Source organism: Budorcas taxicolor, chromosome 16 (assembly GCF_023091745.1).
Source record: "Budorcas taxicolor isolate Tak-1 chromosome 16, Takin1.1, whole genome shotgun sequence".
In the NCBI taxonomy this organism is placed as follows: domain Eukaryota; kingdom Metazoa; phylum Chordata; class Mammalia; order Artiodactyla; family Bovidae; genus Budorcas; species Budorcas taxicolor.
Window position 1 is genome coordinate 39,557,630 of NC_068925.1, and position 25,483 is coordinate 39,583,112.

General features: G+C 39.8%; 1 protein-coding gene across 1 annotated transcript; it reads left to right on the top strand.

Annotated features, from left to right (window-relative positions):
- Nucleotides 1-617: 617 nt before the first annotated feature.
- LOC128061535 (putative dimethylaniline monooxygenase [N-oxide-forming] 6) lies at nucleotides 618-25,253 on the top strand. The gene is made up of 8 exons (XM_052653898.1): nucleotides 618-755; nucleotides 7,830-8,018; nucleotides 9,231-9,393; nucleotides 11,574-11,716; nucleotides 13,489-13,688; nucleotides 20,000-20,355; nucleotides 23,074-23,146; nucleotides 24,911-25,253. Exons 1-8 carry the CDS (start codon nucleotides 624-626, stop codon nucleotides 25,251-25,253), a joined length of 1,599 nt encoding a protein of 532 aa, XP_052509858.1. The 5' UTR covers nucleotides 618-623.
- Nucleotides 25,254-25,483: the final 230 nt, after the last annotated feature.

A 25,483-nucleotide genomic window follows, 5' to 3' on the forward strand; every position in this document is an offset into this window, starting at 1 on the left:
TACAAGTAAAAAGGAATTTTTACTTTAAGAAAAATAACTCCTCCCCTTTCCCAATTTTTACATCAAAAGACATTCTTAAAAGCCATTCTCTTCTATGTTTAGAGAACTGTAACTTCTCTGGGGAAAGAAGGTTGTTGATTAAGAGTAAGGCCCCTTAGCGCCAAACATTCCAAGTAAGTATAAGGGATCTGTTATGGTGGGTTTTTATGTAGAAGGCTTGAATTCTTGTTCCAGTTCTTATACTTATAAACTCTGAGACCCTGAAGAAGTAATTTCTAAACTTCTTGGAATGACAGTCATTTCATTTGCAATTGAGAGCATTAGATAGATGATTTATAAGGTCCTCACTGCTCTGGGGCTCACTGGCTCTGCTATTTTTGGCATCTTGAATAACCAGAAGAAGTCAGATTCAGTATCTTACTATAGCAAAAGTGGTAAAAAAAAGAAAAAAGAGCATAAACTTTTTTTTTTAGCATAAACTCTTAATGTGTATCTATGTCTTCTTGAGTGTTAAGGTGAGGATTGTGACATACAAACCTCAGCTGATTATTTCTACTGAAAAAACTTAAGCATTTAGGGATATCTTCTGAAGAAGTTCTCTCCAGATCCTCCTACAGGCAACAATGGTGAAGAGAGTGGCCATCATTGGAGCTGGTGTCAGTGGCTTGGCCTCCATACGGTGTTGTCTGGAAGAGGGGCTGGAGCCCACCTGCTTTGAAAGGAGCAATGAAGTTGGAGGTCTGTGGGAATTCTCAGTGAGTAAGACAATAGAAAGTGATGGGTTTACACTGCAAATCAAATGTGAGCAGTTCTTTCAGACTTGACCACAATGTTCCAGATGCTCTGAAAAATAAAATCTTCTCTCTCCCATCCTACTCAAGTCCTATCATTTAAAACTATCTCATACCAGCAAGGCTTCAGACTTGACCACAATGTTCCAGATGCTCTGAAAAATAAAATCTTCTCTCTCCCATCCTACTCAAGTCCTATCATTTAAAACTATCTCATACCAGCAAGGCTTATCCTGAAGAAGACTTCTCCAGCTCATTAAATGTTGCCACCTACATGGCAGAGCCCAAATCTCTAGGCTTTTAAGGGTTAAAGGGTCAGAAGTTAACAGAAAAACTATACTACTGCCTCCCCATGTAACTGAAAGATCCTATGCCTATTGCTATTAAATCCTGAGAACATCCTATGCCTATTGCTATTAAATCCTGAGAACATGGGGGACATGTGAAAAAGAAAAACCTAGACTGGGGTCAGAAGTCCTGAGTTCCAATATCAACTCTGATTTTTTAAGCAGACAGATTTCAGGAAAGTCACTTTATTCTTCCACCCTTCAAATGCTTATTAGTCAAATGCAGAAGCTGAAAATTAAGTTCCTTCTAACCTGCCTCACAATTATAGCAGGATATGATTTTTTAATTAATTCATGTCTATTAGGCACATATTATAAGTTTTGTAAATTTTGATTGTGTGTGGTGTGCATATGGACATTAAATACTCTTGTCAGGCCATATCCAGAGAGAAAAATGATTATCTCTGCCATTCAGTTCATAGCTAGAAAAACAATATAATCAGGAAATATTCATTATAAAACCAATTCCTAAATTTCAAAAAGCAACTTTGGGGAACTTCCAGATTTTCTATCCTGAACTTCCTAGCCATTAGGATCATATATAGATGATACTTATCTGGCTTGAAGATATTCTAGCCACATCATTTATCTTGTAACCTCAGTCTGTCCTGATCTCTGTATTGCCTAACCTGCAACAATATGTTGCTCTGGGGGTCCTATAACTCTGAAACTATTGCATGAAATACAGACCATCAATTTGTAATTTCCACTAGGAAATAATCAAGGTATTTCTTTTATGAATTCAATTTTTAATTTACATTTGATCAGGGAGACATGATCAGCTTAATCTAAACCATGAAATGGTTGTTAATTGACTTATTCAGTTCAGTTCAGTTCAGTCACTCAGTCGTGTCCAACTCTTTGTGACCCCATGAATCGCAGCATGCCAGGCCTCCCTGTCCATCACCAACTCCTGGAGTTTACTCAAACTCATGTGCATCAAGTCGGTGATGCCATCCAGCCATCTCATCCTCTGTCGACCCCTTCTCCTCCTGCCCCCAATCCCTCCCAGCATTAGGGTCTTTTCCAGTGAGTCAACTCTTCGCATGAGATGGCCAAAGTATTGGAGTTTCAGCCTCAGCATCAGTCCTTCCAATGAACATCCAGGACTGATCTCCTTTAGAATGGACTGGATGGATGTCCCTGCAGTCCAAGGGACTCTCAAGAATCTTCTCCAACACCATAGTTCAAAAGCATCAATTCTTTGGTGCTCAGCTTATTTCACAGTCCAACTCTCACATCCATACATGACTACTGAAAAAACCATAGCCTTGACTAGATGGACATTTGTTGGCAAAGTAATATCTCTGCTTTTTAATATGCTATCTAGGTTGGTCATAACTTTCCTTCCAAGGAGTAAGCATCTTTTAATTTCACGGATGCAATCACCATCTGCAGTGATTTTGGAGCCCCAAAAAATAATTCTGACAGTTTCCACTGTTTCCCATCTATTTCCCATGAACTGATGGGACCAGATGCCATAATCTTAGTTTTCTGAATATTGAACTTTAAGCCAACTTTTTCTCTCTCCTCTTTCACTTTCATCAAGAGGCTTTTTAGTTCCTCTGCACTTTCTGCCATAAGGGTGGTGTCATCTGCATATCTGAGGCTATTGATATTTCTCCCAGCAACCTTGATTCCAGCTTGTGCTTCTCCCAGCCCAGCGTTTCTCATGATGTACTCTGCATATAAGTTAAATAAGCAGGGTGGCAATATACAGCCTTGACATACTCCTTTTCCTATTTGGAACAAGTCTGTTGTTCCATGTCCAGTTCTAACTGTTGCTTCCTGACCTGGATACAGGTTTCTCAAGAGGCAAGTCAGGTGGTCTGGTATTCCCAACTCTTTCAGAATTTTCCACAGTTTATTGTGATCCACAGGGTCAAAGGCTTAGGCATAGTCAATAAAGCAGAAATAGATGTTTTTCTGGAGCTCTCTTGCTTTCTCGATGAGCCAGTGGATGTTAGCAATTTGATCTCTGGTTCCTCTGCCTTTTCTAAAACCAGCTTGAACACTGAAAGTTCATGCTTCACATATTGCTGAAGCCTGGCTTGCATAATTTTAAGCATTACTTTACTAGCATGTGAGATGAGTGAAATTGTGCGGTAGTTTGAGCATTCTTTGGCATTGCCTTTCTTTGGGACTGGAATGAAAACTGACATTTTCCAGTCCTGTGGCCGCTGCTGAGTTTTACAAATTTGCTGGCATATTGCGTGCAGCACTTTCACAGCATCATTTTTCAGGATTTGAAATAGCTCAACTGGAATTCCATCACCTCCACTAGCTTTGTTCATAGTGATGCTTTCTAAGGCCCACTTGACTTGACATTCCAGGATATATGGCTCTAGGTGAGTGATCACACCATCGTGCTTGTCTGGGTCATGAAGATCTTTTTTGTACAGTTCTTTTGTGTACTCTTGCCACCTCTTCTTAATATCTTCTGCTTCTGTTAGGTCCATACCATTTCTGTCCTTTATTGAGCCCATCTTTTATGAAATGTTCCCTTTGTATCTCTAATATTCTTGAAGAGATATCTAGTCTTTCCCATTCTTTTTTTTTTTTCCTCTATTTCTTTGCATTGACTTATTAGAAGTAATTAAGTGCTGCCTGAGCATCTATTATGACAGAGTTTGTACTAAGTCCTGGGATGACAAATATGGGTCCTAACCACTTTATGTAAATGGTTTCTACTTCATTTGGTGTAGCAAGCCTTAATAAAGGTCCACAATCTCATGACAGAAAAACTCATTTAATAGCAAAACCTGCCCTGAAATCATATGGTCAGGAAACATGACTGAACTGATATGACACTATATATATAGTCTTTGTCCAACTCCAGGTTTTGCTGTAGTAGTTTTATTACATTTGATGATAAGGTGTTGCACCAGATCTCTCTAGGAATATTAAGGAAAAACTTCAAAAATCTACAAATTCCAAAATGTTAATATGTCTGGTCCTAAGAGTACAAACAAAAGATTATATAACTTTACAACAATAGCCCGTGGTGACTGTTAATTAAATAAACAACTACCTTGAGATTTAGATAAGGCTGGACTCCTAAAATACTAGCAGGTCTAGAGAAATTTCCTATAGGGATAACACTTAGCTGAGACTTGAAGGATGTTCTCAGATGAGAAAAGTAAAGAACCATTATGTGACACAGCCCCAGAAAGCGAGGCATTCCCAGCAGTACAGACACCAGCAGTGTGCCAGCATCAGGTGGGAAAGGCTTCTAGGTAGCAGTGACCAGCAATCCATGAAAGGTGCAGGGAAGGCAATGAACATGGTATGTTCATGGATCTGTAAGCTAACCAGTAAAGCTAGATCAGAAAATTTATTTTAGGAAGCACTAGACAATAGATCCGGAGAAGGCAATGGCACCCCACTCCAGTACTCTTGCCTGGAAAATCCCCTGGAGGACTTGGAAGGCTGCAGTCCATGGGATCGCTAAGAGTCAGACACGACTGAGCGACTTCACTTTCACTTTTCACTTTCATGCATTGGAGAAGGAAATGGCAACTCACTCCAGTGTTCTTGCCTGAAGAATCCCAGGGCTGGGGAAGCCTGGTGGGCTGCCGTTTATGGGTTTGCACAGAGTCGGACATGACTGAAGTGACTTAGCAGCAGCAGTAGCAGATGATAGATCAATATGATTCAAAGTCAGACTCTGGGTTATCCACAAGAAGGAAAGATATCTTTTTCATAAAGTCGTTGTGTATAAGCAGAATTATTCTCAAGAGCCCTGTGGGAGTATGCTGCTGCTGCTGCTGCTAAGTTGCTTCAGTCATATCTGACTCTGTGCGACCCCATAGATGGCAGCCCACCAGGCTCCCCCAGCCCTGGGATTCTCCAGGCAAGAATACTGGAATGAGTTGCCATTTCCTTCTCCAATGCATGAAAGTGAAAAGTGAAAGTGAAGTTGCTCAGTCGTGTCCGACTCTTAGCGATCCCATGGACTGGAGCCTACCAGGCTCCTCTGTCCATGGGATTTTCCAGGCAAGAGTACTGGAGTGGGATGCCATTGCCTTCTCCGTGTGGGAGTATAAACATATACAAATATTCTAAACTTTAGCCCTCTCCATACACCCCACTTCCTCCCTCTTTTCTAAGAAAAGTTGCTTGGTATGCTGTAGTATCAGAGAGGAATTTTTGAAAAGTGTGTTACATTAAGCTTTTATCTTACAAGTTCTGTCATGTAGAAGGTATTCTGGGAGAGAGAAACCTGAGAATTCTGAACTTTTCTCTGTGCTTTTTCTGTAAAATAAAAATCAAATGGGATTTAAAAACTAGCAGGCTGAATGTGAGCATGTCTTAAATTTCATACACTCTAATATAAGACCTCATGACCTCAAAAGATTTTGTTGTGGCTGTAATAAAAGGTTGCTCAACAAGCCACATACAATAGGTCATTTGGGTTGCAAAGGGAAAAGTATTGAACCAGAACTATCTGAAATTTTGTTTCACTCATTCATTCCTTTATTCATTCAGCAAATACATATTTGAGTTCATTATGCATAGGGTACTACATTAGGCATAGCTGCAAACAAGAGGTACAGCAGGCATGCAGTATTCTAAAAGCAGAACGAAAATAATCATAATACAAATGAATAAACAGAATATGATTAGGATAGTAAAGACAATTAGAGCTTGGTGAAAGTAGAGATGACTTCCGATGTGTGGGATGGAAGATAAGGAAAGGCATGAGAAGGGGACAACTTCTGAGCTGGACCTTGAAGGTATATCTAAGCAAGCAAAAATGGGACTGATAAAATGGGAATATGAAAGATGATCAAGGCAGACTGCTAAAATGCATGCACAATAGTTTTGAATTAGTCTCTGACCTTGCCCTCAAGTTACTTATGTTCTAGTGGGGATGACAGGAGATGGATACAATGCAACCCAAGACAGACAATGCTAACATGCCCCATAGAGTGACATCTTATCCTAGACATCTAGGTCTATAACAAGCTCTTCCAGCCAGCAGGGAGCATCTGAGCTTAATTTCCTCCCTACTGGCTCAAACTACCCCACATATTTAAATAATGAAAATGTGAACTCTCTGGAGCTACTGTCTGTTGTTACATAAAATTTTTATTTTCCTCTGTTTGCAGAACAGTCTTTTAGGGGAAATTCTAAGGAGCTGTAGGGAATGTACTCTTCTCTTCTTGTGTTAAGATTGGCTGGAGTCCAGTGGTGAAAGAGTCCAGTAATTCATTAATGGTGGAAATAATTCATGGTCTTATTATCTCTGTTTCTCAGAGCAAAATCATACATTTTTTAAACCAGTCTCCAACCCACAGCTCAGCCCTCCCTTTAGTGGGCAGCTTAGAAAACTCCTTCTCACAAACACTAACACGAGTTACTGGCTAGGGGTGAACAGTAACAGACCCAAACATGAGAACCCACCAAGCCAAAGCGTTCACTCTTTCTCTGACCTTAGCAGAAATTTCCAAGAGAGGTTTAAAAAGTTAAAATCTCTGGGCTTACTTATCATGAGAAATGCAGCAACCACGAGTAGAGGAAGTTTATTTTTGTCACTTAAGGGGAAAGAGTGAAGACTCAGGCAGCCCCCCAGAGACACAGTTCTCTCATTTGGGGTTGTGGGACTGGAGGGAGTTAGCTGTCTTGAATCCAGAAGCAATATAACATTTCATCCTTTTCCTTCCTTTCATGAGAATTCCTTCAAGATGTGAGGAAAGATTGGTCGCCAGCTTTCAGATGTACTTTCAAGGCAGCACATTCTGTGAACTTTTATCCTGTTCTTGAAACAGAGAGGAAATGTTTGTTTTGAACTTAGCCTTCCACCGCTCCTCAAAAGAAGCCACTTCTCAATTACATGGTGGTTTTACTGTAAGATGCCAAAATTTAACACAAGTTCTAAGGCTTTTTGTTTCTTTGGTGAGGAGTGAATGCCACTAGTTGGTGAGTTCAGGAACTCCTCAAGCACAGAATTCATTCACACTACAGAAGTGGTCCTCAGGCTTGGTCCCTGGACCAACAGCATCAGCAGCACAGGGATCTTGTCAGAAATACACATTCTCAGACCTCACCCCAGACACACAGAAATTCAGAGGTGGGACCCAGGAAGCGACAGTCTAAGGAGCCCTTCAGGAAATGACTTCTTTAGAGAGTTCTATGGCTAGTGAAGAGAGAGTTCACCGAATTCCATACAGCCAATCAAATAGGCTAAAAGCCACAGCATCCATTGGACTATTTAGTTATGTTCTTAAATGTTCTTAATGTTCTTAAAATGAGTAGGAGATCAGACCCAGTGCTATGACTGGGGAAAAAAAAAAAAGAGCTAAATTGGAGCTAATCAGAGTAAAAGGATCAAGATGGAAGATTCACCAGCTCTGTGCCAGGTGTTGTTGAAGGCTTTCCTTTCCATGTCTTACAGACAGCAGTCAATTTTTTTCATTTTTTTTTTTCTAACATATGGAAAAAGTTTCAATCAACTGAGCATTGAATAGTCACTGAGGGGAATGCCATTCTTGGTTTGCTTTTTAAGCCTTATTATTCTTCTTCAGTTTGGTCGCTCAGTCATGTCCAACTCTTTGCAACCCCATGGACTGCATGCAGCACACCAGGCTTCCCTGCCCATCACCAACTCCTGGAGCTTACTCAAACTCATGTCCATCAAGCCAGTGATGCCATCCAACCATCTATTCTCCTGTCGTCTTATTCTCCTTAGGACCATTCAGAAGAAGGCAGAGCCAGCATCTACAAGTCTGTGTTCACCAACTCTTCCAAAGAGATGATGTGCTTTCCAGACTTCCCATACCCTGACGATTACCCGAACTACATGCACCAAAGCAAGGTCCAGGAATACATAAAGACATTTGCTCAAAAGAAGAATCTTTTCAGATATATACAGTTTGAGGTAAGGACCTTGTAACGTGTGCTGTTGACATCAATGTGTTTAAGTATTAGAGGAGAAGCAGAGATACAGGACATCATCCTAGAAAATAGAGTCAAAGGTTTGGACACCTCACCAATCAAATGTTGGTTCAGATTATAAAGCACTCATGAATTTTTTTATTTCCCCTTAAAATGTGTTCTCCAAAGTCTCTAAGAGCTTTCAAAACATCATAGAAAATGGTGGAGGCAGCTGTACCAGCCTAATGAACTTTCCACCCTCACATACTTATGTTTTAGAAACAACCCCAAAGTCTCTAGTTCACACTTAGGCTTCTGTAGGTTCAATGCCCAAGGATTTGTAATTCTAATAGGTGTGCATTTGTTAGAGATTCTGCCTTTAAGAAGAGAGCAACAATGCAAAAGAATAATTTTATTGCCCTTATTCTTCACACACTTAGTTCCTTAGATTAAAAGCCTTAGGAGTTATGGCATAGCAGCACTGTCTCTGTAATTATAAGTAATACTTCCCGTTTGTTTAGAACTCAACTTCAATCCATTAGTTATGTGCAGAGCACACATATATAGTGGGGAAAATAAGAAGAAAAATCATAAATTGGAACTTTACTTAATATTTTATTTATTTATCTGATTAAATTTTAAACAATTTTACTTATACCAAGCTCCAGGAGTTGGTGATAGATAGGGAAGCCTGACATGCTGCAGTCCATGGGGTCGCAAAGAGTCAGACACAACTGAGTGACTGAATTGAGCTGATATCAACATAACAGTCTTACAATGGAAGTGACTAATATTTCCAAAGGATAGTGTCCTTATATTGCAAAACAGAGATCAAGGATTGAAGCCTGAGATAATCGCATATTATTGGAGCAGATAGAAGAGGAAGCTAGAGAGGAAGCAGCCATGGATGTCAATGCAGGGTGACAGCAAGCAAATGATATGGCACCTTTCATAAGAATATGCAGTGCAAAGTATCCCAAATCTACTAACTAGATGTCAAAAAAATAAATATCCCCCAGTGAGTAATTATTCTTGTGAAATTTGAAGATTCACTGTGACTTCCTATTTTAATGCCTTTCCACATTATTCTCAATGACCATGAGAACACACAACAATTATTTTTTCCACAGAAATACTGCAAGGAACAAACAAACAAAAAAAAAAAAAACCTTGTAGAACTGTAAAAAGAAGCAATTTCTTTCTGGTTTTCTTTAAGACCCTGGTTACTAGTATAAAGAAATGTCCCAACTTCTTGATCACTGGCCAATGGGAAATTGTTTCAGAAAAGGGTGAGAAACAGGAATCTACTATTTTTGATGCTGTAATGATCTGTTCAGGACATCATGTGTACCCCAATCTACCAACGGATTCCTTTCCTGGTAAGTTTGGAAAATATATAAGAATCTTATACACAAACATCATGGAATAAGATAGAGTTTTCTGCAGATTGTACATAATGATCATTCTTAAGGTTCCAAATATTTTTTTAATTGTGTGATGATATGTCAAATATACTCATCATTGCCTTCATCCTAAAAGAATCAAGGACTTGCAGGTCAGAGATTAGATGAAGACACAGGTCCATAGAGAATAAACTTGGGTCTTAAAATTTCATCTATATCCACGTTTTGCAAATTAACTTTAAAAATCACAGTGAGTGTGTGAGTATGTATGTGTGTGAGTGTGTAGTGATACATTTCATTACTCTGCAGAAGTGGCAAATAGCAAATAAATACATAAGCAACCTCCCTTCCTTTTTCCTTTCTTCATCTTTCCTTCCTCTTTCCTCCTCCCTGCTTCCCCCCCTCCTTCCTTCCTATTTACCTCCCTCATTCCTTCCTTCGCAACAGGAATGCTTCCCCTCAAAAATATTAGAGCTCATACGCAGAGGCTGGTGTTCATATAAGTTAAAGTGAAAGTCGCTCAGTCGTGTCCGACTCTTTGCGACCCCATGGACTATACAGTCCACGGAGTTCTCCAGGCTAGAATACTGGAGTGGTAGCGTTTCCCTTCTCCAGGGGATCTTCCTAACCTAGTGATCAAACCCAGGTCTCCTGCACTGCACACAGATTCTTTACCAGCCAAGCCACAAGGGAGGCCCATATTGTTCATAAAACAAGGTAATTAAAAGAGTAGAGATTAAGGGATAATAGAAGATTGACAGAATTAATGCTAAGAGGCAGAATATTTGGGGGTTCTGAATGTAGATACATGGGCTCAACTCCTTATTCTACTAGATACTTACCATGTAACCCTAGACAACTCACTAAACTTCTTTGTCTCAATTTCCTTTTCTTTTAAAATAGAGATAATACTAGCACCTACCATTCAGAGGTGTTATCAGGATTAAATGACTAAGACAAGTAAACCCTCAACAAATACTATGATTATTAGCAAATATAAGTTCAAATTCCTTAAGTTTTTTTATGAAGTCTTTAAAAGTAATTAGTTAGGGATTTAGTGCCAAAAATATCCAAAAGGATAAGTGTTTTTCAATTAGGGAAATTTTTAAAATTAAAATTGCTAATAGGAGAATCAAACATTTGAAAATAATGGGGGGCTAACAAACACATGAAAAGATGCTCAACATCACTCATTATCAGAGAAATACAAATCAAAACCACATCGAGGTACCATTTCATGCCAGTCAGAATGGCTGTAATCCAAAAGTCTACAAGCAATAAATGCTGGAGAGGGTGTGGAGAAAAGGGAACCCTCTTACACTGTTGGTGGGAATGCAAACTAGTACAGCCACTGTGGAGAACAGTGTGGAGATTCCTTAAAAAACTGGAAATAGAACTGCTTTATGACTCAGCAATCCCACTGCAGGGCATACACACCGAGGAAACCAGAATTGAAAGAGACACGTGTACCCCAGTGTTCATTGCAGCACTGTTTATAATAGCCAGGACATGGAAGCAACCTAGATGTCCATCAGCAGATGAATGGATAAGAAAGCTGTGGTACATATACACAATGGAGTATTACTCAGCCGTTAAAAAGAATACATTTGAATCAGTTCTAATGAGGTGGATGAAACTGAAGCCGATTATACAGAGTGAAGTAAGCCAGAAAGAAAAACACCAATACAGTATACTAACACATATATATGGAATTTAGAAAGATGGTAACAATAACCCTGTACGCGAGACAGCAAAAGAGACACAGATGTATACAACAGTCTTTTGGACTCTGAGGGAGAGGGAGAGGGTGGGATGATTTGGGAGAATGGCACTGAAACATATATAATATCATATATGAAATGAATTACCAGTCCAGGTTCGATGCAGGATACAGGATGCTTGGGGCTGGTGCACTGGGACGACCCAGAGGGATGGAATGGGGAGGAAGGAGGGAGGGAGGTTCAGGATGGGGAACACGTGTATACCCATGGCAGATTCATGTTGATGTATGGCAAAACCAATACGATATTGTAAAGTAATTAACCTCCAATCAAAATAAATAAATTTATATTTAAAAAAATAGTAGGGGGAAGAAAAGTGACTGTTAAGCATTTCTTCTGGAAGTCAACTCAAACCACTCCCCATGGTCTGTTTAGGCCTCGACCGATTTCAAGGCTACTACCTCCACAGCCGGGACTATAAGGGCCCAGAAGTGTACAAGGGGAAGAGGGTCCTCGTGATTGGCCTGGGAAACTCAGGATGTGACATTGCTGTTGAGCTCAGCCGTCTGGTTACACAGGTATGAGATCTGAAATGTCTGGGGAAACAAACTTAGGATGGCTATGCTACAACAGCAGTATCCCAAGCACTGAGGATGGCATTCACCATGTCACACCACAAGAGATCCCTGCTGTATATGCCAATCCAATCAAGGACTTGAGACACTCTCCCTGTGAAGCAATGTAATGTGTCCCATGCTAATAAGGAAGTATAGTCTGCTGAAACCAGAGTTAAGTGCATGTATATATATGTAAACATGCATTTTTGGTTTTCATTTTATGTTCTGATCACCTCCAAGCAAACTGGTTGCTAGTCAAGCTCTGCCTTTATTTGTTTAACAGTATTTCTTATCACCTACCATGCAACAGTACTATGCTTACCACTCTGGAAGAAACAAAATTTAGGTTTTACTATTGTTTACCTATTCAACAGCCAACAAATAACAGACTGTTTTTTATGTGTCAGCACTGCATCAGGCTAGAAATAAACACAAAAGTCAAGCTACTTCTTGACTTCAAGGAGGAATCAATGGGTAGAAGTAGGATGGCAGGTACACGATCATCATGAAAGGAAGCAATGAGACTTCAGTTGTGGCTGCGGCAGCACCATGACTAGATAATCGAACTTTGCTGGATGAATTGTCAAAGACGGCTTCCCAGAGGACTCCGTGCTGAGTCATACATAACCAGTAAGCCCAAAAGAACTTAACATATTTCTAATACAAGATTAAACTTGTCACAGTTGCATACAGAGCTCTCTTACTCCCAGGTGTCAGGTAGTCATTCTTTCAACACCTACACACTTGATCTCTGGGGTGGAGAGAGGGTAGTTCTGCCTCTAAATACCTAGTTTCAATCATGGACTATTCATCTTAACCTACCTCTAAAAGTGCTCCTACCTGGATATTAAGGGAAATGTATATGGAGATATCCATAGATACGTACTAACATATTTCTAAAGGAAATAGGTGCTCAATAAATAAATTCGTAAATGGATATTTAAAAATACCTAAGGATTATTCAAAGTCAGACTCCCTTGGGTTATCACAAAAGTGATAAAATAGATAAGTAGTCTGGGCTTGTCTTGGGCTAAAGCAGCTGCCCAGGGTCCTGGAGTGTGTGTGTAGTAAGGCCTAGAATAGAAGACCAGGCACAGAGAACAGAATTAAATCCTTGGCATTTCCTCAGGCTAATTTCGGCCAGCAAGTTAGCTGCATTTCCCCCACTCAGCCAAGCAACTACCACCAGCCACCACCATTGACTGATCTTTACTAGACCTACCATTTTAGTCTTAAGGGTCTGCAAAGATTATACTTGTCACAGTTGAATAATGCATGCATGCTAAGCCACTTCAGTCATGCATGATTCTCTGTGACTGTACAGACTGTAGCCCACCAAGCTCCTCTGTTCATAGGATTCTCCAGGCAGGAATACTGGAGTGGCTCGCCATGCCCTCCTCCAGGGGATCTTCCCCACCCAGTGATCTAACACACCTCTCCTGTGGCTACTGCACTGCTGGCAGATTCTTGACCACTGAGCCACCAGGGAACAGAGAACTCTCATATTCCAAGATGTCAGATAGTCATTCTTTCAACACCTATGCCCTCGCCCTCTGAGGTGGAGCAAGAGAGGTAGTTCTGCCTCTGTTTCGCTTCTGTCATGGACTACTCATCTCGACCTTCCTCTTTAGAAGTTTTCCTACCTGAATAACGTATATAGATGTCCATAGAATTGTGTTGTATCTGCTTAATTCTTACAGAGCAATATTGAAATCTGTTACCTTCCCTACCAGGTCATTATCAGCACCAGAAGTGGTTCCTGGGTCATGAGTCGGGTTTGGGATGACGGCTATCCTTGGGACATGCTGTATGTTACCCGCTTTGCATCCTTTCTCCGGAATGCCCTTCCTTCATTTGTCTCTGACTGGTTATATGTCAAGAAGATGAACAAGTGGTTTAAACATGAGAACTACGGCCTGATGCCTTTAAATAGGTACTACAAATAATACATATCTTATTATTAAAAAAAAGTGAGTGAGTGAAGTCACTCAGTCGTGTCCGATTCTTTGCGACCCCATGGACTGTAGCCTATCAGGCTCCTCCCTCCATGGGATTCTCCAGGCAAGAGTACTGGAGTGGGTTGCCATTGGTAGGTTGCCATTTCCTTCTCCAGGGGATCTTCCCGACCCAGGGATCAAACCCAGGTCTCCCACATTCCAGGCAGACGCTTTAACTTCTGAGCCACCAGGAAAGCCCTAAAAAAAGTGAAGCACTGGTTTAAGTTGAATTCTTTCTAAGCCTTGCTTTAGTTATCACATTAAGCCTGGTGAAATTAAATTAAGGACTGCATAGATGACATGGTATAATCAGAGACCATGAATGGGATGAAAATCTTTTTGAAATTAGTCTAGTGGTAAAAGTAGTAAGAAAGAATACAAATTGGGGATGGATCTGGTAGCTAGAACACCCTAACATGCAAGTTTCATCTGGGGTTGCCACAAGCAATAACACAGAATTTTGAGGGCTGAGACATCTCATAAATGTTTTTCTTGAGGAACATTTTGTCCATGCTTATGGATGAATATGGATAGCAATAGTAAGATGTACTCAAGACTGTTGTGGTATTCAGTGAAATTTAAAATATAAGAATTACTTTGTGAACTATAAAGCTTTGCAAATATCAGTTCATATTAGTGTCTTCTAATGGGCATGAGGAGCAATTAACAAAGTAGTGTTAATCAACATGTCTCAGCAAGTAGAGTCTCAAAATGAATGTGCATGCCTCCGTGGAAGGGTTGACATTTCTGCAGGACAGTGAGGAGGCGTGGAACATATAAGGCAGGGGAGAGGCACAGAACTGATGTAACCTGGCAAATTAATGATTCATTTATTTACTTCTCTATAAAGACAGAGTCCAACAGCTACTAATTAAAAAGGTATCTAGGTAGATGAATCAGTATATCTGAAAAAAAAGAACATTTAAGTGGGTAAGAAAAAAAAAGAATTCCTTAGAAATTTCATCTTTGGTCCATGAAAAGCAAAAGCTTTTCATTGTGATTAGAAATACAGGCTTAAAAAGTGAGAGCAAATTGTAAACTATAGTAATAAATGCAAGGTTTAGTAGCAAATTCTCACTCTGTAGCACTTGTCTTACTTTGTCTGGCAGACTGCAATACCCTCTTGAGAAAAATGTTGATTTCATGCATTTAGAATTTTTTTTAATGTAATAGAAGTTTCAGAGCTTGAACTGGTAAAGATTTTTTGTCTTGTAATAGTAACTGCAAACCATATTTTGGCTTTTTCCTTCAGACAATAAAAACATAGAATTGGAAATCCACTTATCCAGGAAGGGTTCCAATTACCAAAAGGTGTTGATGATACCTTCTCACTCCTCCCTTTGTAGGGAGGGTAACAGGGGAGAAAAACAGGTTTGGCTGTGACTTACTTATTGCCCATAGGGTTAAAGAAGAGGTTGCAGAATTAAAGAGGTAGAGAACAGTGTGGAATATAGAAATAAATTCTAAAATTTATAAAGTTTCTTAGTCTTTGAGATAGTTAGAGGAAACTCCAGAATCGTTGAAACTTCAGTCAAAATGAAGAATGTCATCAAAAAACAGCATTCCTAGAATTTTGGCAACTGAAGTGCAGTATCAACATTGTACTTTTTTTTTTTTTTTTGCAACTACAGTTAATGAAAGGAAACCAAACATAGCATTAAAATATCTCACCACAGTAGATCTGATTTCCTCATGTAAAATGAGAGCTTATTTATAATAACAGTTCACTTAGAAAAATGATGCTCGCACACGCCAGGCACTGTTTTAGGTGCTTTACAGATAACTGTTCATTTGACTCTCACAACAATTTTATGAGATAGCTTCTGTACTATCCCTATTTTCCATATAATACAAAATACAAATACAGAGAAGCAGCAGCTAGTAAGAGAAGGAGCTAGGTTATGAAGTTGGGCCACCTGGTTCCACAGTCAGCACTCTTAACAACTTTATTGTGACTAGGAATTAGTTTTATCCTCATCTATTTGGTGAGTCTTCAAATAGTTTAAGTTATCCACAAGAGAATATTCAAGTTTCAAGAAGCCAAAAGAAGCAGCTCAGACAGATATCCTTTATTTTTTTAAGTATAGTTGATTTACAATGTTTCAGGTGTAGTGAAGTGATTATTATACATATGTGTTCTTTTTCAGATTCTTTTCCACTATACATTATTATAAGATGTTGAATATAGTTCTTTGTGCTACGCAGGTCTTTGCTGTTTACCTATTTTGTATACAAAAAACGTAAAGTGGAAGTTGCTCAGTCATGTCTAACTCTTTGTGACCCCACAGACTGTAGCATGCCAGGCTTCTCTGTCCATGGAATTCTCCAGAAAAGAATACTGGAGTGGGTTGCCAGGCCCTCCTCCAAGGGATCTTTCTGACTCAGGGATCAAACCTGGGCCTCCGGCATTGCAGGCTGATTCTTTACCATCTGAAGCACTAGAGAAGGGCATTTTATACATAGTAGTTGTGTATCCGTTAAACCCAGTTTCCCAACTTATCCATTCCTCGTTTCCCCTTCAGTAACCATAAGTATGTTTTCTCTGTCTGTGAGTTTATATCATTCGTTTGTACCATTTTTAAAGATTCCACATGTAAGTGATGTCATATGATATTTGTCTTTATCTTATTTCACTTAGTATGATAATATCTAGGTCCATCCACGTTACTGCAAATAGCATTATTTCATTCTTTTTTATGGCTGAGTAATATTTCTGTGTGTGTGTGTGTGTGTGTGTGTGTGTGTGTGTGTGTACCACATCTATTTTATCCATTCATCTGTCAATGGACACTGAGATTGCTTTCATGTCTTGGATATTATAAACAGTACTACAATGAATATTGAGGTGCAAGTATCCTTTAGAATTAGTGTTTTTATCTTTTCCAGATATATGCCCAGGAGTGGGACTGCTGAGTCATATGGAAATCTATTTTTAGTTTTCGAAGGAAAATCCATACTGTTGTTCATAGTGGCTGCATCAATTTACATTCACACAAACAGCGTAGGAGGGTTCCCTGTTCTCCATACCCTCTCCAGCATTTAATATTTGCAGACATTTTAATTGAAGTATAGTTTATTTACAATGTTTTAGGTATACAAAGTAATTCAATTAAATATATATATATATATTCAGTCAGTTCAGTCGCTCAGTCGTGTCCAATTCTTTGCAACCCCATGGACTGCTGCATGCCAGGCTTCCCTGTCTATCACCAATTGCCAGAGCTTTCTCAAACTCATGTCCATTGAATAGATGATGCCATCCAACCATTTCATCCTCTGTTGTCCCCTTCTCATCCTGCCTTCAATCTTGCCCAGCATCAGGGTCTTTTCCAAAGAGTCAGTTCTTTGCATCAAGAGGACCAAAGTATTGGGAGTTTCAGCTTCAGCATCAGTCCTTCCAATGAATATTCAGGACTTGATTTCCTTTAGGATTGACTTGTTTGATCTCCTTGCAGTCCAAAGGACTCTCAAGTCTTCTCTAGCACCACAGTTCAAAAGCATCCATTCTTCAAAACTCAGCTTTCTTTATATCCAACTCTCACATCCATACATGACTACTGGAAAAATCATAGCTTTGACTAGACCAACCTTTGTCAGTAATGTCTTTGCTTTTTAATATGCTGTCTAGGTTGGTCATAACCTTTCTTCCAAGAAGCAAGGGTCTTTTAATTTCATGGCTGCAGCCACCATCTGCAGTGATTTTGGAGCCCCCAAAAATAAAGTCTGTCACTGTTTCCACTGTTTCCCCATCTATTTCCCATGAAGTGATGGGACTGGATGCCATGATCTTCATTTTCTGAATATTGAGCTTTAAGCCAACTTTTTCACTCTCCTCTTTCAATTCCATCAAGAGGCTCTTTAGTTTCTCTTTACTTTCTGCTATAAGTGTGGTGTCGTCTGCATATCTGAGATTATTGATATTTCTCCCAGCAATCTTGATTCCAACTTGTGCTTCATCCAGCCTGGCATCTCGCACGATGTACTCTGCATATAAGTTAAATAAGCAGGGTGACAATATACAACCTTGACGTACTCCTTTCCCAATTTGGAACCAGTCTGTTGTTCCATGTTCGGGTCTAACTGTTGCTTCTTGTCCTGGATACAGATTTCTCAGGAGGCAGGTAAGGTGGTATGATATTCCCATCTGTTGAAAAATTTTCCAGTTTGTTGTGATCTACATGGTCAAAGGCTTTGGCATAATCAATAAAGCAGAAGTAGATGTTCTGAAATTCTGTTGCTTTTTCTATGATCCAATGGATTTTGGCAATTTGATCTCTAGTTCCTCTGTCTTTTCTAAATCCAGCTTGAATATCTGGGAGTTCTCTGTTCACATACTGTTAAAGCCTGGATTGGAGAATTTTGAGCATTTCTTTGCTAGCATGTGAGATGAGTGCAATTGTGCAGTAGTTTAAACATCCTTTGGTATTGCCCTTCTTTGGGATTGGAATGAAAACTGACCTTTTCCAGTCCTGTGGCCACTGCTGAGTTCTCCAATTTTCTGGCATATTGCGTGCAGCACTTTCACAGCATCATCTTTTAGCATTTGAAATAGCGCAACTGGAATTTCATCACCTCCACTAGCTTTGTTTGTAGTGATGCTTCCTAAGGCCCACTTGACTTCAAATTCTAGGACGTCTAACTCTAAGTGAGTAATCACACCATCATGGTTATCTTGGTCATGAAGATCTTTTTTGTATAGTTCTTCTGTGTATTTTTTCCACCTCTTCCTAATATCTTCTGCTTCTGTTAGGTCCATACCATTTCTGTCCTTTAGACAGAAGCTGAAGCTGAATGGTTTTATGAAGACCTACAAGACCTTCTAGAACTAACACCAAAAAAAGATGTCCTTTTTGCCTTGAAATGAGTCCATCATGAGAAATGCTGGGCTGGATGAAGCACAAGCTGGAATCAAGATTGCCAGGAGAAATATCAATAACCTCAGATATGCAGACGACACCACCCTTACGGCAGAAAGTGAAGAAGAACTAAAGAGCCTCTTGATGAAAGTGAAAGAGGAGAGTGAAAAGGCTGGCTAAAACTCAACACTCAGAAAACTAAGATAATGACATTTGATTCCATCACTTCATGGTAAATAGAAGGGGAAGCAATGGAAAGAGTGTCAGACTTTATTTTTGGGGGCTCCAAAATCACTGCAGATGGTGGCTGCAGCCATGAAATTAAAAGACCCTTGCTCCTTGGAAGAAGAGTTATGATTAACCTAGACAGCATATTAAAAAGCAGAGACATTACTTTACTGACAAAGATTGGTCTAGTCAAAGCTATTGTTTTTCCAGTAGTCATGTATGGATGTGAGAGTTGGACTATAAAGAAAGCTGAGCGCCGAAGAATTGATGCTTTTGAACTGTGGTGTTGGAGAAGACTCTTGAGAGTTTAGACTGCAAAGAGGTCCAACCAGTCCATCCTAAAGGAAATCAGTCCTGAATGTTCATTGGAAGGACTGGTGCTGAAGCTGAAACTCCAATACTTTGGCCACCTGATGCGAAGAACAGACTCAACTGGAAAGACCCTGATGCTGGGAAATACTGAAGGCAGGAGGAGAAAGGGACAACAGAAGATGAGATGGTTGGATGGCATCACCGACTCAATGGACATGAGTTTGAGTAAACTCCGGGAGTTGGTGATGGACAGGGAGGCCTCGTGTGCTACAGTCCAAGGGGTCACAAAGAGTTGGGCACAACTGAGCAACTGAACTGAACAGAGATCATTCTGTCGTTCTTGAGATTGCACCCAAGTACTGACTATGAGGGCTACTCTGTTTCTTCTAAGGGATGGAGGACATATAGATATATTCAGTTAAAATATATTCTTTTCCAGATTCTTTTCCATTACAGGTTAATAAAAGATACTGAATACATTTCCCTGTGCTTATTTTATATAGTAGTATGTATCTGAAATTCCTAATTATTATTTGTAGACTTTTCAATGATTCCCATTCTAACCAGTGTGAGTTAGTACATCATTGTAGTTTATTATTTCTCTAAAAATTAGCAATGTTGAACATCTTTTCATGTGCCTGTTGGCCATCCATATGTCAAACAGATGTCTTAAGGACTATTAATATCAACAGGAATGAATTTTCCCAAAAGAAGAGAGTTTAGTTACCCTCTATGTCTTCATGCTGATGTTCAACTGCTTAAATTTGGTTTCAGTGCTATGGACTGTTGCAGATATTTCTTGGAAATGAGGTACTTTATAGCATGGGCCTCTTTCTCTTATTTCTCCACAGCACCTTGAGGAAAGAGCCTGTGTTCAATGATGAGCTCCCCTCCCGCATCCTATGTGGCACTGTATCCATCAAGCCCAATGTGAAGGAGTTTACAGAGACTTCAGCCATATTTGAGGATGGGACAGTGTTTGAGGCCATTGATTATGTCATCTTTGCAACAGGCTATGGTTATGCCTACCCCTTCCTTGATGACTCCATCATCAAAAGCAGAAATAATGAGGTCACCTTGTTCAAAGGCATCTTCCCCCCATTCTTGGAAAAGCCAACCTTGGCTGTGATTGGCCTTGTCCAGTCCCTTGGTGCTGCCATCCCCACAGCTGACCTGCAGGCCCGCTGGGCTGTTAAAGTATTTGCAAGTAAGTGGGCCATTCTGTCTTTCATTCATTTAGCCAACAAATATTTACTAAGCACATACTGCATGCCAAGCTCTGTGACAGGCGCTGGGGATATAAAGGGAATAAGACAGACATGAGCCTTGACCTCATAGAGCTTAAAACAGGGTAGCAGGAATGCTACAACAGGGAAAGGTTTAGGGTGTTGTGGTGAGGACAACTGGGTTGTAAGTTATTGTCTAAAAATAGAACAGCCTGAGGAAAGGTATAAAGGTAAGACTCAGCATGGAATGTGTGAAGAATGAGAAGCATTTTTGTGTAGTGAAATATAAAGCAGAGGTAGAGAGTAGCAAGAAAGGAAGGAAGGAAGGAACCAGAGCACGGAGGGCCTTACAAGCAATGTCAGAGGGCTTAAACTTCTCATAGGGGATTGATAGGACTTTGAAAGCCTATAAAAGCAAGAGGACAGCAGTGGGTCACTGCAATGTCAAGTTACACTGCAAAGATTGAAAGGGCCCTGATGGGTGTCAGGTCATGCTGGAGACATTTTTGGTGTCAACTCTGCCAAAATAGCAGTGTCAGGCCACTTCTATGCTCTGTTGATAATCTTCTCCCCCTTCCTCCACCTGGATCCTGTGGGCTTCAGGGGCAACGAGTATGTCTGTGTGGACAAATCAAGAATATAAGGGTTACATGGAGAAAAACAATGTCTCAAGTATTGATTTAATTTACTCCAGAAAACTAAAATCATGGCATCTGGTCCCATGACTTCATGGCAAATAGATGGGGAAACAGGGGCTGACTGTGCACATGGTGACTGCAGCCATGAAATTAAAAGACAATTACTCCTTGGAAGGAAAGTTATGACCAACCTAGACAGCATATTAAAAAGCAGAGACATTACTTTGCCAACAAAGGTCCATCTCGTCAAGGCTATGGTTTTTCCAGTAGTCATGTATGGATGTGAGAGTTGGACTATAAAGAAAGCTGAGCACCGAAGAATTGATGCTTTTGAATTGTGGTGATGGAGAATACTCTTGAGAGTCCCTTGGACTGCAAGGAGATCCAACCAGTCCATCCTAAAGGAGATCAGTCCTGGGTGTTCATCGGAAGGACTGGTGCTGAAGCTGAAACTCCAATACTTTGGCCACCTGATGCAAAGAGCTGACTCATCTGAAAAGCCCCTGATTCTGGAAAAGATTGAAGGCAGGAGGAGAAGGGGGCAACAGAGGATGAGGTGGTTGGATGCCATCACTGACCCCATGGAGATGAGTTTGAGTAAACTCGGGGAGTTGGTGATGGACAGGGAAGCCTGGCGTGCTGCAGTTCATGGAGTCACAGAGTTGGACATGACTGAGCTACTGAACTGAACTGAACTGAATCATATTGATCACCACTGTTAAAGTGTGCTTTTATTCAAGGATTCAAAAACCTTGGCCAGTATAGTTGTACCTTACCTAACATACTGTCCATAGAAATTTAGACTATAGGTAATAAAGAAAAAGTTACAATCAAAGAGCATATGTGTATGTTTTCTTAACATGTTGTGGATAAGTAAATTTCTATTTCAAATGTACCATGAAGGATCATTACTTTCAAAAACCCATCATGAAATCTTTTGTAAGTGATCCTATTATCTTTTTCTCTTGAAAGGCACAACACTCTTATGGGAAGATCAGATACAGTTCATATATCCAAGAAATTTACATAAAACTAAGTGAAAGTGAAGTCACTCAGTCGTGTCTGACTCCTTGTGACCCCATGGACTGTAGACTACCAGGTTCCTCCCTCCATGGGATTCTCCAGGCAAGAGTACTGGAGTGGGTTGCCAATTCCTTCTCCAGGGGATCTTCCCGACCCAGGGATCGAACCCGGGTCTCCTGCATTCCAGGCAGATGCTTTAACCTCCGAGCCACCAGGGAAGCCCACATAAAACTAAGGGCATCATTTATTCATTCAACAAATATTCACTGAACACCTGCTATGCACAAGGCTCTGTCTTGGCACTTAAGATACATCGAGCAAAATGACCAGAATTCTGGTCCCTTACTTTCTCATAGGGGCACAGCAAATATCTGACCACAGGGTACCAGCAGGCTGAGGTGAGATACTAACAATGATTAGGGAGTATTCATGAGAATGTCATATATCCCCTGCCATTATTACAGAGCCAAATGAGCTACAGTTAGCAATTGGAAGAGGCCTCCATTAATGTGAAATTTACAAAAAACTAAAAATTTTCTGTCATCCCTTAAAATATCCTCCTTGGCTGCAGGCTGATGTTGGAAAATCCAGATTTCCTTCCATTGTCCCAATTGAATTGCCATGGACCTTAGATTGAATTATTTTACCAGACTATCTCTTGAGATAATTCTTAGTAAGAGGATGCAGAAAGAAATATGAAGACACTGGTAAGCTATTATATGCATGAGTCATGTTGAGGATTAGGCCCTCCATAATGTCATCAGAAGTATAAGACTCAGTCACTTGAAGCTACAAACTTTTCCACTGTCACTATCTCATGGAAGGCCAGCTTTGCAATTCCCAGAGCAAGTTCATTGGCTTCTCAAATCTTTGTTTCTGTGAATTGTTATTCTGCTAAACACACTAAAGATAGTTCCTCTTGATAGAAAATCTTTTATGGATATAGTTCATAAACACTAAGTGAAATTCATCATGTGTAATTGCATATTTCTGATTTCTTTTTCTTTTTCAATATCTCTGACTTCATTTCTTTTTTAGATTCATGTACCTTGCCAACTACAAATGAAATGATGGATGACATCGAGGAGAAAATGGGGAAGAAACTCAAATGGTAAGAGATGGTACTTGCTAATGAACAAATCTTAACATTTGCCTTTTATATAGGAAAACATTAATAGATTCTATAACCTTGTCATTAGTCAGTTCACATTTTTGAAACACTTGCTATAATCAAGCAGTATTAGATGGGCAAATAATAATCATTATATTTCTCCTCTATAACTCTAGCACACAGGTTCTCAAACAGGGGTGATTTTCCCCTACAGGGGACATTTGGCAAAATCTGGAGACATTTCTGGTCATTGCAAGTGAAGAGGGCATGCTACTGGTATCTAATGGGTAGAAACCAGGAATGCAGAGGACAGTCCACCTATACAAAGAATTATCCATCTCAAAGTGTCAATAGTGCTGAGGTTGAGAAATGACTGTTTTCCCAAGAGCTTCTTTCCCATCAGCCACATGTCTACCACAAATTAGCTAACTGGAAAGTGAGCAGTGGCAATGCTGTAACAAGAAAACCAAATACAGTATTAAATAGAGTTCACCTGCCCTAATATTTTCTACTAAAAGAATAGTCACTTCTGATCCATCCAATCATGAGTTTTCACGTAACCATAAATGGGACTGGTAGGAAGTTAAGTGACTCAACATCAGATGTATAAATGTACTCTTTTCTGTTAATCACTCCTATAAAATTCAGTCCTTTTTAAATTAAACATTAAAATCTATTAAAAATAATTAGGTAATGGATCACATATAGATGAATAAGTGACCATATAGGAAGTATTTATACTTTAAAATCTCTAACACATCATTCATTAAAGGCCCAAGAAAGTCATTGGCTAAGGGCCTAAAGAAGAGAAGACATGGGTATACTCAGACTCAACAAAACCTTCCCTATTTCATACAGAAAACCATCACAATATTGTAATTATCCTCCAATTAAAATAAATAATTTTTTTTAAAGTAAAAAGATCAGCCAAAAAATACCTCCCCTGCACCTCCTCCAGTTCACAGGACAGCTCTGTGAAATGAGCACTCCTATGTGCTAACAGTTCATGCAGCTTACTCTGCTTACTACCCTTTATGACTGAAGCCAATAAGAAGAAAGAGGAGGGAAAAGAGAGGCCTCAATGTCAATCTTATTCTTAAAGAGTTTCTAAAAGCAAATGAGCTCACATTCCAACTAAATGTATGAAACAATTTATAAATTGCAGCAAATATTAAAACTATTCATAAACCCAATTTAAAACACATCAATATAAAAATCTAACTCTGGAGAAGATCTTAAGCAAGTGTCATATAAAGAATAATCATGTATCAAAGACTAAGTTAATCAGTCACCTTGAGACCCTAGGGTCAGTTCACCCATGGTTAGAAGCAAAAGCCCAAAATGACATCATAGTTGAGTAGAGGCTAGAAAGGAGAGGAAAAAACAAAAACAGGTCATTTAAGTCAAAGAACATATGATGCATTCTATGTTGTGAGAAAAGAGAGGAGTCATGGGGTATTACTGGAGGTAAGTGAAAGTGAAGTCGCTCAGTCGTGTCCGACTCTTTGTGACCCCATGGGCTGTAGCCTACCAGGCTCCTCTGTCCATGGGATTTTCCAGTCAATAGTCCTGGAGTGGATTGCCATTTCCTTCTCCAGGGGATCTTCCCAACCCAGGGATCGAACCCGGGTCTCCCGCATTGTAGACAGACGCTTTACCGTCTGAGTAAAATGCTACTTTTCTGAAAGTTAAAAAAAAAAATGAAATTTGTGCCTCTGTTTACAAATGTGGCACTCATTGCAATGTGTTATTTTGTTTCCTCAGGTTTGGCCAGAGCCAGACTTTGCAGACAGATTACATCACATACATGGATGAACTGGGCTCCTTCATAGGGGCCAAACCTAACATACCATGGCTCTTCCTGACTGATCCCCAGCTGGCCCTGGAGGTGTACTTTGGTCCTTGTAGCCCATACCAGTTTCGACTGATGGGACCAGGGAAGTGGGATGGGGCCAGAAATGCCATCCTGACCCAATGGGACAGGACATTAAAGCCAACCAGGACAAGAGCTGTCAGTGAAGCTAAAAGACCCCAACCCTTTAACAATTTGCTTAAAATTCTTTTATTCCCAGTGCTTCTTCTGGCTGTTTTACTTGCATTTTATTGATAAGAAATTTATTTGGGTCTCAGAATTCAGCCTAGAAGTTTAATTGCAGATATGTATATACATATATTAAATTTTACAGCTGTTGTTTCCTTTCTTGCAGATATAAGAATAAATCCTAGCCCATCTGACTAAAGTCTAAATAAAATGGAAAATAGTATCTATCTTTATGATAAGAATCTATACTTTAAATAGATTTTCACATACTGAATTGGCAAGTTTGGAGATGATCA

What these genes read in the sequence shown, in the direction of transcription:
- LOC128061535 (XM_052653898.1), top strand. Translation starts at nt 624, where the DNA reads ATGGTGAAGAGAGTGGCCATCATTGGAGCTGGTGTCAGTGGCTTGGCC. An exon ending in TCAGCCGTCTGGTTACACAG is followed by an intron (nt 11,717 to 13,488) that starts GTATGAGATCTG and finishes CTTCCCTACCAG; the next exon opens with GTCATTATCAGCACCAGAAG. An exon ending in GGCTGTTAAAGTATTTGCAA is followed by an intron (nt 20,356 to 23,073) that starts GTAAGTGGGCCA and finishes TTTCTTTTTTAG; the next exon opens with ATTCATGTACCTTGCCAACT.